At 47.8% G+C, this 17,310-nt stretch overlaps 1 protein-coding gene across 1 annotated transcript; it reads right to left on the reverse strand.

Moving 5' to 3' along the window:
* Nucleotides 1-570: 570 nt before the first annotated feature.
* On the reverse strand, nt 571-12,092 carry PROX2 (prospero homeobox 2). Its single transcript, XM_044232326.1, has 5 exons — nt 11,999-12,092; nt 7,563-8,953; nt 3,674-3,781; nt 2,192-2,386; nt 571-756 (listed from the first exon to the last, which is right to left on the reverse strand). Exons 1-5 carry the CDS (start codon nt 12,090-12,092, stop codon nt 571-573), a joined length of 1,974 nt encoding a protein of 657 aa, XP_044088261.1.
* Nucleotides 12,093-17,310: the final 5,218 nt, after the last annotated feature.

The raw sequence follows: 17,310 nt of genomic DNA on the forward strand, positions 1-17,310 counted from the left end.
TTCCGACTGGAAAGCTTAAAGATAATGTCTTTGCATGTGTCTAGCCAACAGGCAGAGCTCAATAAATAGGTAACTAGAACCGGGAATGTGTGAAAACAAAACACACACACACGAGATAACTTCATCTGAAAGCCGAGGGGGAGAAAACGAACACCTGTGTAGTGAGTAACAGTTCGCAGAGTCCTTGAGGTCAGAATATCTTTTCGTCCTCACGACCTGGCTTTGCAGATGCAGAATGCTGGCAAGTTCCCAAGGTCCCAACACCGGGAAACAATGAAGTGGAGATTTCAGTTCCAATCGCAAACTGTTGTGTCCCTTTTATAATATGCTACCAGCACACCATTACGTTTGGTTGATATATTTTATGGTTAGGTTTAAGACTCTGAGGATTCTGAAAAAGGAAATAGATGATCAGAAATGGTCATTGTTACCTGTGGGGGGGTTCTCCTTACCTGTGGGGGGGTTCTCCTTCTGCTCCCCCCTTTTTTTTCCTATGACTACAACTATACTGACTGTCATTTAAGACAAATCTAGGAAACCTTGGCCAGTTGCTCCTCACTTTGTGGGATCTTAATTCCGAAACAGCTCCTGGGGATAGTTGGAAGATTTGAATATCTCTGGGATGTCACTGTCCAGTTTCGAAATAATTTTATAAATGGGTTTCTTCCAGGAAGGATCTGAGTCTTTCCCCGTGGAGACAGCCCTGAAGAACTCCTGTAACGTCAAGCTGGCAACTTCCAAGAAGCAATCTGGGACCTGCATTCCCAGAGAGACCCACAAGAAAGAAAAGACATGAGGCCGAGGAGACCCAGTGCCATGCAGACCTCGATGCTGCTGCTCCTTGGGTAGCGGGCTGATAAGAGCATCTCTGCTCTCCTGCCTCTCGATTTCTGCAGCCCTGAGAATCCCCTGCTCTCTCTCATCAAATACAAACCTTAAAATGATTGTACCCATGGGACACCCCTAGGAGAAAGCCTATTAGGGACACTCCCTTTGTAGGAGGAGCTGATTCTACGAATGGTGGTGATTTTAGTAAGTGGGAAACTCTTGACTCCAGTTGAAATTAAATTTGTGGTTCAAAGGTCTTTAATATGCTTTCCCTTAGTGCCTAATGAGGAAAGGCACCCCCCCCCCCAAGTTTACAGCTGTTGTACCTCATCCCACCATCTTTGGGGACTGGATCCAAAAGACTTGGAATCATTCCTGCTTCCAAAGCCAAGCACGAGGCTGAAGGGGGACTCAAGAATGTGTTCCAGGACCTCACGCAGACAGGTACCATAAATGATGGGGAGTCCCACAGTCCTCCAAATTCCGCCTGGCCCAGGACTTGCTGCCACTGTGGGCCAAATGCACACTGTGTGCCCCACCCACATGGCCTTTCCCCCACGAGCCTCAGAAAGGAAGCTTTGGTTTCCAAACATATCCTGGCAGACATCTGGTAGCTGCCGATAGTTCTTCCCTTTCTCAGAGGCATCCGAATCAAGTGAGAAAGGCGGGGAGAGGGAAGTGTAGTCCGCGACCTCCAGAACGGGCGGCCAGCCCAGCCGAGCTGTCAGCTGCCCACAGGACATATGTGTCTGCATTAGAGGTTCTCACCCATGACATCTCGGCCACCCGCTCACCCTCGACTGATGCTTTCCCTCTAAGGTGCCACCAGTGTGCCTTCACAGAGATCCCCAGAGGACCGAGAAGCTTGACTACTGTCTATTTCAGTATTTCCAGAAAGAAAGGATCTGAGGTGACTTGCCACGAAAGGCCCACAGATAAAACTGTCCAAGCGAGAATAAAGAACCAAATGATGAAACGAACAAATTGTAAAGAAAACGGGGGCCAAGTCTAGGTGCTACCACAGCCGGGCATTTAGTTGTGGGCCTCCTGGCACGAAGGGGAAAAAGGTCAACAAGCTGTGGTATTTTCACTGCAGAGTGTTACATCTAAAACGGCACAACATCTGGTCAACTTCTGTTTTAGTTTCAGAACGAAGACCGCCTGTATATTCATCTTGTGATAGCCACCCACTGCCTCAGAGAAGATGTTGAGTCTCGTCTTTGTGGGTGATACAAACATTGGCCCCAGGCCGCCCCAGCTCTCAGCGACTCAAGGACAGACACAGAAGGGGATCTTTTCTAGAACTCAATCACGAAGGGAAGGCACTCATCGGACCTCATGGGATCCAAGTACATGGTCTTACCTCAAAATCGTTTCCCTTGTTATAGTGTATATTGAGAGCTCGAAAAAGCTCTGAGTCACGGAGTACCACCAGCATCTTGGGATTTGTGACACCATCTGTAGTTGCTTGCCGGGCAAATTTCTCCATCTGGATGTAATAAAACTCCCGAAAGTTGCTGAACCACTTAATCATCTGGGAGGTTATGCAGCGGTTGAACTGTACAAACAACAGGGTCCATCAGGTCTTTTGCCAAAAAACATCACGTTTGCTGTGAGGTGCTCAGAGTCAGAACTGTCCACTTCCGGTTCAACACAGGGCTTAGTGAGGATGGCTTCAACCATCATTCAAAAGGGCTTTCTTTTTTTAGGGGGGCGCGGGGCAGAGAGAGAGAGAGAGAATCTTAGGCAGGCTCCATGCCTAGTGCAGAGCCCAACCCCAGGTTCAGTCTCACAACCCTGAGTTCATGACCTGAGCTGAAATCAAGAGTCGAATGCTTAACTGATTGAGCTACCCAGGCACCCCCAAAAGGGCTTTTTAAAAAAGTCTTTTATTTTTTATTAACATATGATGTGTTATTAGCCCCAGGGCTACAGGTCTGTGCAAAAGGGCTTTCTTTAAAAAAGAAGCCACAGTGTCTTCCTAGTCTATTCACTTGTACACAGAAAAATCTCAATTAGCTATAATGTCTCTTAGAAAATACTGTTTTGATATACTGGATTTATGCCTTTTTTTCTTTAAACCATGAAAAGTTTTCCATGGTATCTCGTGTAACTTTGGGAGAGTCTGTGGTCAAGGCCAGATGCTTCCACTGCACCTGGGCAGATTACATGGCAGCCCCAGAGCCTGCTGCCAGGTCAAGGGTGAAAGGAAGGGATAAGGGTATAGAGCAGAGAGCCGTTCACTGCCGCCCTGGAGTTGCAGAATGAATTGAAATCAGAGTGTGGTGCAGGGGCCAGCTGAGCAACTGAATATGAGGGAAAGATCTGGAAAATACAAAGATGTAGATACAAAGTATTACCCGCCCTATCCCAACACCCAGGGTAGAGGAGGCCCTCAGAAACTTGACGGGAACAGGCAAGGTCTGGTTCAAACCATCAGAGTTTTCTCTTCCTTATTGTCATGCTTGATCTCTGTGCACCTTCATTTTTGAAGTCCAGCACTTTGGATATAAACATGACAGTGCCTGACTCTATATATTTTCTTTCTCATGGTCTGCCCAACAGAGACAAAACACGAGGCCAAAGATGCCATTACCTTCCCTCTCCATGTGTTTCTGGGTAGATGTACAGCTCAAAATCTTAAAATTCAGATACCCAACCTTTGTGGTCCAAGGTTATTCATGCAGATTCTCAGCCCCAGCACTGGACATTGTACTGATTCCAGCAGCAACACGAAGGGGACCTGAGGGGCAAGTATGATGACCTAGGACTTGCCTCCCACTGGCCAAAACCCACTGCCTCTTGGGAGTTTTGCGAGGCTTTCAGAAGTGAGGAATGACTTTACCTGGACATCGGGGAAGTAAGCCTTCAAGAGGTTGGAGCTGGGGTAGCGTGTGAAGAAAAACATCAGTTTGGCCTTCTTCAAGTGACCAGGATTTAGGCCCTCCTGGATTTATCTCAGCGTCAAGGAAAATAATATCAGTTTATCAAATAATTGTATCACTTTATCCAAATAATGAATTGTCCTGTTCCTTATGGTTTCTATTTTATTTTTTCTAGCTGAATGGTGTATTAGTTCCATTTTTCTGTCTCTAGCAAATCTGATCAGATAAGCTTTTTCTTAGGGTACCTGGCTGGCTCAGTTAGTAGAACATGTGGCTCTTGATCTTGGGGTCTTGAGTTCAAGACCCACGTTGGGCCTAGAGCTTACTGGAAAAAACAACAACTTTTTCCAGATGATTAATGCCATATGTGTACAGTAAATTTTCAGAATTAAACAAAAATTTTATGTGCAAAATTCTAGGCCTATATAACATCAAATATAGCTTGTCATACTTTGTGCGTGTCTACTTTCAGAATAGAATGGGAAGAGATGGCAGGTCTGTCCTAGATTTCAAAACCCCATGTAGAGATTTCTTTCCCCTTCTCTACCTCAGTTTCCCCATCTGTAAAAGGAGGTGAGCTAACTAGATAGTCCCTGTTCTGCTCTCATGGCTCCCTTGGCAGCATTTAAGCCAACAAGCACCAAACCAGCTTAAGTGCAAGATCCCAGTTTGCTTCGGCTCAGGAAGCTTGAACTTCTCAGCTGCACCTGTTCCCCATGTGCCTGGCAGAGCTCTCCCTCACCCCGCCCAGCTCAGCTCGGACACCCCTCCTCTGTGAAATATTTCCCTGCTGAATTAGGCCTTCCTTACCCTGGGCTACCAAGGCTCTTTGTACAAACCTCTGTAGCAGCAATGGCCTGACTGGAAATTTTACTGCATGTGTGTCTCCCCATTTAGACTGTGAGCTCCTTGAGGGCAAGGACCTTATCCTTTCCTCTTTGTATTCCACGTGGCTAGCCTGGTGCTAGGAACATAGTAGGTGCTCAATAAATGATTGTTGGCTGAAAGAATGAATGAGTGATTAGATGGTCAACCTGAACCCGTTATACTCCAACCCATACCTCACTCTGAGAACAGATCTCTTCTCCTCTCACAAGAGCAGGGAGCTGTGGTGCGACGGCCTAATGCCAGCGTGGGAGGGAAATAAAGATTCTTACATAAGAACCCATAGCATTCCCGGGACAGGCCTGGGGCTGGGTGAGAAGCATTACACAGAGGCACGCTGGAGCTCAGGTCAGAGAGCTGTACGTTTAGGACAATTAAGACTTCTCAGTAGGGAGATAGCAGTTTAGCCAAAGGAGACCAATGAATTACAGCCACAGCTGGCCATGGCTCCCAGGCGGCTGCCCAGAGGACCCCTGCCTGGGCCTCCTTGGACCCACTTCTTATCCTTCCTAAATTAGGTTCACAAATGCTGTGGAAAGAAGGCTGGATTCAGGAGTCCGAAGACCCAGTTTCAGATACCTATTAGGGGCAAGCCCCTTACCTTCTCTGGGCCTCATTTCTAAAATGTAAGCGTAGGAGTAAAGTGTGTGCCGGCCAGTCAGATCCGGGGTGTGACTCCTGGCTCCCCAGGTGTCTATCTTGGGACTTTCTGTTTGCTTCTCTGTCCCTGCCTCTCGATCTCGAGCGCAGGCTTGAAGATGGTGGGGTCACACCAGCCCACAGCCCCCTCTCCGAAACGCTGGGCCAAATGGGCTTCAGATTTCAGAATCTGTTCCCGAGTAATGGCCACACGGTGCATCTGTCATAGGTGAGCAAAGGGCCAGGGCGGGGTCCGTGGCAGCAGTGCGAACCCCAGTACAGATTTCCACAGCAAATTGGGATGGTCGATCGACAGCCTCCATTCAGTGCAGGTCAGGCTTTGCCGCCGAAAACGTCTCCATCAGCCTTAGGGGGAAGACATCACCGGGATTTTCAGGGCTCTCGAGTCTCAGAATTGCGGCTAAGAGGTGGTGGACGGGTCCCTGCGAACTGCCGCTTCCCTGCCGGCCACCAGAAGGCGCGCCGCGCGGAGGTGCTGCCCCCTGCCCCCTGCCGTCTGGTCACCGCGCCGGCTCTGCCGGTGGCGTCGGGCGGGGTGCGACCGTGAACGTTCTTTTACGCTTCAAAGTAGCTGTCGCCGCCCAGAAGAACACATCGCTGATGCTGGAGTGTAGGCAACCGGAATGAGGGACCATCTGGGGAACCAGAATGCCGCCTGGGGGCCCCAAACCATTCCATGCAGCCAGGACCCGTGGGTGGGCCCCCAAACCTCCCAAAGCGGAGCCCAGTCTTCATTTTACAGGGCAGGGCTAGGCACACAGTAGGTGCCCGAGAAGTATCAGCATCTGCCCTGCCAAGGGAAGAACCTCTGGGGTTGGGTCCTTTAGGTTCTTCCACTATGGCCCTAATTTTAACCAAGTGGCCTCTTACAGAAGGCCCAGACAGGTGGGCCCTGCCACACAGGGCGATTTCCTGACGATCTCTCTCTACACCTCCAAGAAGCTTTCCTGCTGCCTGAGAGGCAGTAGTGGCCGGCGAGGTGTTCCTGCGTTGGTTTTAGAGCCGCTCGCGGCCTGCCTGCCTGCGCGGGGCGAGGTGGTGCCCAAGCTTTAGGCGCGTTTCCAACACCTGCGACCAGAAGAGGGCGCTCGTGGTATTTAGAACACAAGAGCCCGCCGCCCTGTGGCCCTGAGCGGGTCCCCACCCCGTCCTGTCGCCCTTCATACAGCTGCCCAGGTTGCTCACACCTGCGTATGCAGCTCCACGGACGCACTGACCTCTGGAGACTCAATTACAGGCCGCCCGTGAGAAGGAGCGGTGTGAGCTGCGCTCGCTAAAAAAGCAACATCCTAACTAATGTTGTCAGGAGCGGTAGCGCTGCAAGGACGCCTGCTGGAAGACGATCTTCCCTCACGTGCGTCTGAGGCTGCAGACCTTCTCATCTTAGAGCTTCACAGAGGACATGAGCAGGCTAAAAGCTCTGAGAAGTCCCGCAGTCAAACTACCCAGTAATAGAAATAACCAGTATTTAACAACCAGTGTTTAAATAACCAGTAGCAATAATCTAGTATTTATCGAAGCTGCTTTTTCCCTAACTTAACAACCATTAATATCCCGAGGGAGGGTTCCTCTGGGCAGCACTCTTTGAGAGAGTGGGGTCTGCCTGAGGATTGCAGTAAGATCCAGATCCCTACAGACCTGCCCGGGCCCCTCAGCCTTCCCCATGCCCTCGCCACCCCACCAGATGCCCAGTCCCCAAGTTCTAGTCCTCTCACTTGCCGCTTAGAAGCTGTTCCTTAGACTAAAGGCTTCTTACCCCTCCCAGCTGCCTCTTGGGTCTAGTCCCTCAGGAAACTGTCCCCTATTCCATCTGCCTCAGAAGTTTCGGGTCCCTCATGTCTTCCCCATGAATTATCTGGGCAATGCAGGCTTTTTTGCCTGTGGAGCCAAGAGATTGGGAAGCCGGGCATCAGACGAGGTCTTTCCTTCGACCCTCTCTGCCTAGGCGTACAGGCTGCTGACAACCAAATTATGGTGTTTTTCCTTCCGCTGGGTATTTATCCTATTTTGGAAGGCCTTCTGAGTTTACAAACAAATGAAACTCTTTCAGACTCAAAGGAAAGAGTCAATAATGGTAGGATCCAGTATGTCACACAAGAAGGCAGATGAACTTTCCCAGCATCCTTAAATGCCAGAAGGTCGCCACCTTCTTGTCAGAACCTGGTAACTGAACCACAGGGAAGGAGAGCCTGGAAGCAAGCATTAAGGAGGCCACCGGGAAAGCAAAGCTATTTAATGCCATGGAGTTATTTGTCCCCACCTCCCCTCACCTTCCAGGCTTCCTGTTTCTCTAGTAAAGGATATGTGGACTGAAGGAAAAGGCAGCACATCGGGGACAGCCTGCAGGCCGCCCTGTTCCATCTTCACCGAGGGAAGAACGGGCAGTCTTTCCAGACGGGGGGAAGTGAAGGGCAAGGCGTACTGCTGCTGGCTCAGCACCGATGGCCGCAGTTTGACTGCTCCCCACGGTCGCAGGCCGGACTCTGAAGAGCAATGACTTTGGGAAGTTGAGTCGTGGGGAAGACTGATGCTCCAGTGACCACTGGGTCTGGGACCCAGCAGCTGGCCAAGAGTCTGATTTTCCTGGATGTGGGAAGGCGCAGTCAAAGGACAGTTTGCTGGGGGACCCTGATAGGGTATAGGGATCATCCTCAGAGAGACAGGGTACCTGGGAGGGTCCAGAGACTTGGCCAGTGAGAAGTTTTGCAACAGGACCCCAGTCTGTGGCTGGGCCCTCCTGGGCAAGGCGGCCAGAGGAAATAGGTCTTTACAGGCACCTCTCTCAGGAGGTGAGGGCTCACTTCTCCCCTCTGGCACAAGCCCCTGGAAGCTTCTGTCCAACTGAGTCAGGTGGCCTGGTGGATCCAACAGTACCTTTTGTAATACTGAGTCCACAGCTTGGGACACTGCCCCGGTCAGTTCTTTCCTCAGAATCTCCAGCAATGCCTGTGCTCCACAGGGAAGGAACCTGGGCTCCTCAGACTGGTGTTCCGCCTCAGAGGCTCTGTGTTTTTCCTCCTCAGGGTGGTCCCCATGGGAACCCTGGTAGTGGTCACTGTCCAGAGCCCGGGGCCTACGTCCATAGCCCTTCCTCTGCTGTGCCCTCAGAGGGCCCTTGTCCGTCTCAGAGCCCCCTGGGTCCTGGGCCGTGTCCCTGGGCTCAGCAGCCCACAGGATGTGCTTTTGTAAATGTTTTAGCTGTTGCTTCAGCTGGTGGAGCTGTTCTCTTACCCGAGGGCCCCCTTTCCGGCTGCTGTGGTCCCCGGCAGGGCCTGGCTTCAGGGGGCCTTGCTGCATGGGAAGGCTCTGCTTCCTCTTCCGCTCCCGGGCCTTCCCTGAGCAACAGGCACCGTCCCTGGCTCGGGCCTTGCTGGGCGCCGGAGCCAGAGTGTGAGGAGAGAGGCACATGCCTTGGACGATGGTCTCCACCCTGGCCCTCTTTGCTTGGATGTTCTCATCCCCAAACCAGTCAGGGTCGATGAAGCTGGAGCTGGGGCCGGGGCTCCAGGCAAAGGGAGAGTCTCTGCCCTTCTCCGGGGGGGCTGGGCTTCTCTCACCTTCCATACAGGGCTCTGGCAGGCAGGAGCAAGCCCGGGACAGAGGAGGAAGCAAGCCAGAGTTTGGATCCAGCTCCTGGCTAAAAAGACACTTGCTCAGAGCCGTGGCTCCCTGAAGGAGTCCCTTCTCCGAATGTCCTCAGCGGGAGGGGTACCCAGAGCGAGCCTGGGGCGGGGGGTGTCCCTCCTCTGCACTCAGAAGGATGAGAAGCAGCTGTCAAGGACTCAGACTCCGTGATGCCAGAGCTTACAAACCTGAGCCGACTCTGGAATGAGAGACGGGAAGAAAACAACAGCACAGGTGATTCTGAGTGGTGCTTTTCAAACCTGAAGTTGGAAACAAAGCACCTAGAGAGGTTGTTACAGTGTGGATGCGGTTCAGCAGGGCTCGGGTGGGGCAGATTCTGTATTTCTGTCCAGTTCCCGGGTGATGCTACACTGCTGGCTGGGATTCTACTATAAGAACATTCCTGGGGCGCATTTGCGACGACGTGGATGGAGCTAGAGGGTATCATGCTTAGCGAAATAAGTCAATCGGAGAAAGACAACTGTCCTAGACAGTTTCTAGTTGTCCCTAGAAAGACAGTTGTCCAGACAACTGAGGAAGTGGAGACGAAACATGGGGGGTTTGAATGAATGAATGAATGAATGAATGAAACAAGATGGGATCAGGAGGGAGACAAACCATAAGTGACTCTTAATCTCACAAAACAAACTGAGGGTTGCTGGGGGGAAGCGGGGGAGGGACAGGGAGGTGGGGTTTTGGACATTGGGGAGGGTATGTGCTATGGTGAGTGCTATAAAGTGTGTAAATCTGGCGATTCACAGACCTGTACCCCTGGGGATAAAAATACATTATATGTTTATAAAAAAAAAAAAAAAGAACATTCCTGGGGCGCCTGGGTGGCTCAGTCAGTTGAGCATCTGCCTTCAGCTTGGGTCATGGTCCCTGGGTCCTGGGATTGACCCCTGTGTAGTGCTCCCTGCTCAGCTGGGAGCCTGCCTTCCCCTCTCCCTCTGTCTGCTGCTCCCCCTGCTTATGCTCTCTCCCTCTTTCTGTCAAATAAATAAATCTTTAAAAAAAAAAAAAAAAAAAGGAACATTCCTAAGAGTGATCCTTCAGGGAGAAATTCTCTTGCTAGGACATAACAATAGAATAATAATAATAACAACAATGATAATAATAAGTGTAATAGCAGCAGCTAACTGTACCACTGGCATTGTGCCAAGAACTTTACATCCATTACCTGATTTAATTCTCATAACTCCCTGAGCGTGTTGTCATTCTCACTTAAGAGATAAGGAAACAGGCTCAGAGAAGTTAAGTAATCCTCCTATGGTCATACCACAAGCAAGTGGCAGGCTGGAGTCAAAACAAGGTTTATCTGATTCAGAGTAACTTTCTCAGTGTCTATACCACAAGCCCCCGGCACCCAACCCAGCACTTGTTTAAAATAGCAAATTCAGGAATCCCCACCTGCCCTGCACCATCAGAATCCCTCTATGGGACAGGGAACCTGCATCTGAAACCCGTAAACCCAAGTTTGAGAACCAGCTGTCCTGCTCCCGGAAGAATCAGATTCTGCCTTCATTGTTCACGTTTAACGACTGTTTATTAAGCCCCTCCTATGCGCTGGGCCTTTGTCCAAGCACTTAGAGAGACAGCGGTGAACCAGCAGAATCCTGCTCTCATGAGGCTGGCTGTCCCTCAGGAGAAGAGGGAATGAACACGTCTGTTTCCAGGTCGTGATACCTGCTAAGAAGGAAAAGTGCAATAAGGGGCTGTAAGTTGGGATGTGGGTGTGGGAAGAAGCAGGGAGCTATTTTAGGAAAGCCTGCCTAAAGCTATATTTTCCCCCACAAAGTATCAAAATACACTGTACTTGAATCAGGAGGCTTCAGATAGCAAGTTTAAGGCACTTCAAGTTTACCAAACATTTGTCCACGCCACCTCATTGCACCTGGTGCCAAACTTGAATGTCAGTGTCATTCACCCATTTTACAGATGAGGAAACTGAGGCTCAGTGAGGCTGAGATTGGCTTTTAGCCACTAAGATTCTAAATCCTTTGACACAACCACACTCTAGCTGCCACCCTGGAAATGGAAAGACCTATATAAGGGGCTGACTTCGGGGCTCCTTAGCACAGTCGGTTAATTGTCTGACTCTTGGTTTTGGCAGGATCGTGAGATGGAGACCCAGGTCCGGCTCTCCTGAAGGCTCTCTCTCCCTCTCCCTCTGACCTTTCCCTCTGTTCTCTCTCTCTCAAATCAATAAATAAATCTCTAAAAAGAGAAAAAGAGACTGACTTCTCTGTCGGTCAAGCGGATGCTTCCTTTCCTATAAGAGGTAAATGAATTTCTTTCCTCCAGAAATTTCCACTCTCTTTTGCTTCACTTGCACAAATGCTCGTAGGAGAGAGACTGCTTGTTTCCTTCCTACTCTCAATCTGAAGCTTACTTGGAATTCTTTACTGCAGGTAAAGTTGGCTTTTCAGGAGCCTCTGGGTTCTTGTATGGACGTGGCCACAGCCTCCATCTGGAGCTGCTGGGAGACCAGATTCCCGAACAAGCTCTCCGTGAGCCATGCTGCTCCGGGCACCAGGGTGGAAGGTGGGAGGTGGTGACAGCTGCCCAGCCGTCACGGGGCCGTCACGGGGAAAATGGTGCTGAAAGTGAGGTTCTTGGGTCAGAATCATTAGAAGTCTTTTGCTTTGAGTAAGACATTTGTTAATTACTAAAATAAAATAGATCATTTGCCAAATTAATGTACATTTGAAAATATATTGCTAAATTCTTTTCAACAGCTTGGATGATTTACCACCTCTTGAAGAGAAACACGTTTGTAAACTTCCTGTGATCATTTGACAATGAATATATATTATTTGTATAATATGAAATAGCGATTTTTACATCAGCTCTTTCTTACCATCTGCTAGGCATACCTGGGTCATCCTTTAACATGCATTGCCTGCTTTCTAACTAATAATGATCCCTGAACTGGCAGAATTGATATTTTAACCAAGAGAGACTTGCAGTAATACAAACTATATATATTTTCAGTTAAGTACCTTCCAAAAAGAAAAGGAGATTGGTTATGATTATTCTAACTGTTGAATGAACATCTTCTGCTTAAATTCAACATTTTGAAGCTCACACTCCTCACAGCTGCCCCTCAGTCTCACCTCGCACACTACCGATCTTGTTTAAGCTGGAAACAGGCCTGTCTCCTTGACTCCTCCCTGACTTCTCATCCTCAACACTGATTTTGGTTACCATGCCTGATCATTTATGGCAAAAAAAAAAAAAAAATTGCTCTGGACTACATTCCACCTTGCTTTTCCCGTTACACTTTTTTGATTCAGGGTCTCAGGCTTTTCACCTGGACAATTCCAATACCTCGTGACTGGCTGCCCATCCTCTAGCCTGTCCTCCCTGTGGTATTTCTACATTCATTCATTGATTCATTCATTCAACAAACATGGATCGAGTGTTGACCACCAAATCCTCTGTCCACGTAGAGCTAACATTCATGCAAAGAGAGCCAGATGTCATGGCATACTAAGTATGGAAGGCCATTGTACTAGGGCCTTGTTGGCCACTGTGAAGACATCAGCCTTTATTCTGACATAAATGAGGACCCGCTGGACGGTTATAAGTACTATGGCCTGACTCAGGTTGAAAGGATCATTCTTTCCTGGATGAAGAATAGGCTGGGGGTGGGGAGCAAGGGTTGAAACAGCCTAGGATGCTTTCCACCTCTAGGCATCTAGGCAGTGACCTAGAAGGTAATGATAGAGAGGAGGTGTCTCGGGCCAGGACGGTAGTAATGTAAGCGGGAAGTTACATCAGATCCTGGGTATATGTTGAATGTGGAGCCCATGAAATTTGCTAACAGATTGGAATTTGCTAACAAATTTGGAGCACAAAGAGAAATAAAGTATCACCAACAATGACTCCAAAGCATTTGGCCTGAGCGACTCGAAGGACCAAATTGCAGGAGCTGTATCAGGAGGATTCTAGAGAAGAGGGTTTGGGGACGAGTTTCAGGAGCTCTGTTTTGCACATGTTGAGTTTGAGATAGTTATGAGACATCTACATGAAGATGTTGAGAAAGCAGTTGGATAAGTAAGCCTGGGGACTCAGTGAACAGATCTGGGCTAAAAATATAAGGTTGATGGTTGTCAACAGGCAGGTGTATGAGCTCACCAAGGAATGGATGAACACAGAGGGGAGGAGGGCGCCAAGGTCTGAGTCCTGGGACACAGCAACATAAAGAGGCTGGGGTAGAAGGGGAACGAGTCGAGGGTGAGTTAGGAAGAAATCTAGGGGTGTGGGAGTTCCTGAAAGCCAAGCAAAGGAAGTGTTTCCAGGAGCAGGGAAAGCTCAAGTCACATAAGGATTGTTAGTAACACAGAGGCGTCTGAGAGCCGGGTCAGAGACGTTTTGGTGGCGTGCAGGGAGAAAAAGCCCCCATCACAGTGGATTTAAGGCAAAAGACAAGAGAAGGAATTGGTGACATTAACTCTGACAACTCTTTCAAGGAGCTCTGCAGAGAGGAGAGAAATGGGACCGTGGCTGGAAGGAGAAATGGGGTCAAGAGAGGGGATCTCAAGAGAGAAGAAACGCCAGCATATGTGTAGACTAATGGTGATGCCGTAGAAAGAGAGTCTGTTAATGTAGGCCAGAGGGGGAGAATTTCTGGAACCCGTCCTTGCGTAGGAAGATGGGGCGAGATGTGATGCCAGGGGAGAGATCGATTTTAGAGAAGCAAAACCCTGGTTCCCCCACGGTAGTGGGGGAAGGCAGTGGACATGGACAGGAGCTGCCAGGTGGGTCGCTGCGGTGGTGGGAGCTGGTGGAAATTCCCTTTTGATTATCCCTGTTCCATCAGCAACTTTGGCATCAACATTAATTTTCTAAAACACGGGCCTACTTATGGCCCTCCACGGAATCAGTCTTTGCTAGCGGCCTGTTGAATCGAAGGTAGAGAGGTCTCAGCTCCTCCGGAGCCACTGTCCTTGAAACGTGCCCCGTTGTAAGCATTGCCACTGAGCTGCCCCGGGCTCTGTGCTCCCTGAACATGCCGAGCTCCTTCACCAGTCCAGGCCTTGGCACTCACTGTCCCATCTGCCTGGAAGGCCCCGCTCTCACTTTTCTACCTGACGAACACCTACTCCTTTTCTAAAATCCATATGAAATGTCACCTCCTCTCTGAAGTACTCAATGTCTCCTCTCCTTTATATTTTTTTATTTTTTTTTTTAAAGATTTTATCTATTTCTTTGAGAAAGAGAGAGCACAGAGGGAGAGTGGGAGGGAGAACAGACTCCCCACTGAGCAAGGAACCTGATGCAATGTGAGGCTCCTTTCCAAGACCCCGAGATCACGACCTGAGCTGGAGGCAGACGCCCAACTGACTGAGCCACCCGGGCGCTCTGTCTCTTCACCTTCAGACTGTGACCCCAGCTAGTGCCTGGATTCCAACGGTCGCCACGTTGATGTTTGCTGACGCAGCTGCATAAATTGTTCCGTGTGTACCTCATGTAGACTGATTTTTGTGTCTTCATTAGACATACATTATTTCAGATCTTTCTAGCATCTACAGGGAACAAAGCCAAGACAGAGACAGATAGACAGACAGATAGGGCATAAAGCCACCAGCTTGGCCAAATATCCTTTGTGGTTTATCTAAGGCTTTGTTCTTTGAGGTTCCATGTAGTCTGTGTGCCCCAGAGACAGAACTATGGGGGTAAGAGAAGAACTCGGTGCGCTCCATGAAGCAGCAGCCAGCGGGAATGTCTTGAGGCCAGAAACTAGAAATCCAGCGGGACCCCGCTGTGGTTAGATGCCCAGAGATGATGACGTCCAACTCGGACAATCATGGAAACTCTGCATCTGGGCAGCTGAGAAACAGGAAGCCTGCGTGCTGGGTCCGCGTGCCACCCAGAGCCCTTTACCTGGGTGTGGCATGAAGCAGCAATGTTTTCTATTTAAAAATTAACCAGCAGCGCACTCACATTCACTGACGACAGAGCCATTGCCACAACCCTTTAAAAATAGCTTTACTGCGTTTCTTAGATGATGAAAGCAATTAAGGGTCGTTTTGCTCGCCAAATATAGAAATGTACTAAGAGAAAAAGAAAGGCACCTATAAAGCTGCCTCCTAGGAAAAAAAGTCACAGTTAACATTTTGGTGTTCGTCATTTTTTTTCCATACTTTTTTTCTCTGTGTACAGATAAACTTACATGATTTCTCCTAATCACATAAATTTTTTAAATGGAATTATAAATACATAGTCCTATGGCTTCTCTTTTTTTGTCTTGTATGTCCATGAGTATCAATCTACAACACTGTGAAATCTGATGGCATTCCATTGTAAGTATATATCATAATTTATTTAATAAATTCCTTTTTGATCAGACAGATTTTTTTCTTATATTGTCACTAGTCTAGCAACACAGATAATAGAGTATGAACCACAGGGTCAGACTGCTTCGATTTAAATCTCTAGAGCTGCTTACTAGACTGGTAGCCTCTCTGTACCTCAGCTTTCTCATCAGTAGCGTGGAAATACCCATTAATACCTACCGTTACCATAGGGTTGTTGCAAGGATCCAGTTTTTGGACCAGTTCCTGGCATATAGTAAATTACTGATAAATGTTAACTATCGTTCTCATGAATAATATTGGAATGAACAGTCTTGTCTAGATCTCTGGGAACTTAGACTGCTTTTTGCTTAGAATCTATTTCTAGAAGTTGAAATTCAGGGTCAAAGACTAGGCATGTGTAAGACTTTTACACTCATTGCTCAGCTGCCCTCCAGAAATGTACCAACTGATTGGTAGTGGAGATGAGGGTCTACAGGAGAACTTTCCATTTCTACTCTGTATATTTCCGTATTAACTGAATTTTTTAATTAACATATAATGTATTATTTGCCCCCAGGGGTACAGGTCTGTGAATCATCAGGCTTACACATTTCATAGCACTCACCATAGCACATACCCTCCCCAATGTCCATCACCCAGCCACCCTCTCCCTACCCCCACCCCCCAGCAATCCCTCAGTTTGTTTCATGAGATTAAGAGTCTCTTATAATTTGTCTCCCTCCCCATCCCATCTTGTTTCATTTTTCCCTTCCCTGCCCCCCACAACCCCTTGCCCTGTCTCTCAAATTCTTCATATCAGAGAGATCATATGATAATCGTCTTTCTCGATGGACTTCTTTATAAGGATGTATTCATTGCATTGCTTGTGTGTATACTTCTAACCAACTGAGCCACCCAGCGTCCCGCTTGTGTGTATACTTCTAAATAGCCAATTTTCTTTCTTACCAACATCTCTATAAAACAACACATATCCCTGCAGCCCCTTATCCTCATTGACACTGGGTATTGCCAGTCCTTTAAATCTTTGCCAATACGATGGGTGAAAATATCATCTCACCCTTTATACCTCTGATTCTCAGCAAGCTGGCTCATTTTTCTCATATTTGGGAGTAAGTATTTTGGGGAAACATTTCTATATATATTACAAAACTTAGACATTTTTATACCACTTGAGCCAATGGTTCTTTGTCTAAGAAATAAAATCAAGAAAATGATGCCAGACACACAGATTTATGTCAAAAACGATCATCCCACAATTAAAGAGTAGATAGGGGTTGAACATAAATAAGGTACTATCTATGTGATGCTATATTATGTATCCATTTTTTAAAAAATCATGTTTAGGAAGAGTTTATAGAACATTATTTTATAATAAGTAGAGAGTGAGAAAATCACTTATTAAAAATACAAAGGAGAAGAGATGAGACAGAAATACATTAAAATGTTAGCAATGTTGTTCACGAGTGATGGAACCATGGATAGTTCTTTTTCTCTATTTCTTCTTTCTACTTTCCTGTATTTTCAATGGGCACATTTTCACATTATAATTTTAAAATTTCTCTATTTCTTCTTTTTACTTTCCTGTATTCTCAATGGGCACATTTTCACATTATAATTTTTAAAAAGCAACCTTTGCTCTTGATATTAAAACAACTTGCATTTGTGGGGAAGGCTATGCATGTGTGGGGACAGGGGATGTATGGAAAATCTCAGTTTGACTGTGAACCTAAAACTCCTCTAAAAATTAAAGTCTACTAAAAAAACAAACAAACAAAGCTTGGATTTTCTCATTGACTCTTCCCTGGACATACATTCCTGGGCACCAGACGTAAAACGCTCCACTAAAGAAGCAAATTTAGCTACAAACATGAGCACAGAACACAGGGCTCATGAGATAAGTGCAAAGTTATGTAGGATTTTATAGCTAGAAAGTGTAAAATGAGAGTAAGGTGGAATTTCAAGTAAATAATAGGGCTAAGAAAGAAATCGGTGTCTGAAGTGTTAGAGACCATGGGCCCTGGCTGAAAAGACAGTCAGGGTCGGTGGAATTTGCAACTATGCAGATCACCTCCTAGCACGGGAACCCTTCTCCCTGCAAGTCTATG

Source organism: Neovison vison, chromosome 13, assembly GCF_020171115.1.
Source record: "Neovison vison isolate M4711 chromosome 13, ASM_NN_V1, whole genome shotgun sequence".
NCBI classification, from domain to species: domain Eukaryota; kingdom Metazoa; phylum Chordata; class Mammalia; order Carnivora; family Mustelidae; genus Neogale; species Neogale vison.

Bases quoted from the DNA above. Each gene is read 5' to 3' on its own strand.
- PROX2 (XM_044232326.1), bottom strand. From the start codon at position 12,092: ATGGTAACCAAAATCAGTGTTGAGGATGAGAAGTCAGGGAGGAGTCAA. The intron at 2,387-3,673 runs GTAAAGTCATTC...TTGTTTGTACAG, and splicing joins CTTACTTCCCCGATGTCCAG to TTCAACCGCTGCATAACCTC. The intron at 757-2,191 runs GTAAGACCATGT...CTGGGAATGCAG, and splicing joins ACAAGGGAAACGATTTTGAG to GTCCCAGATTGCTTCTTGGA.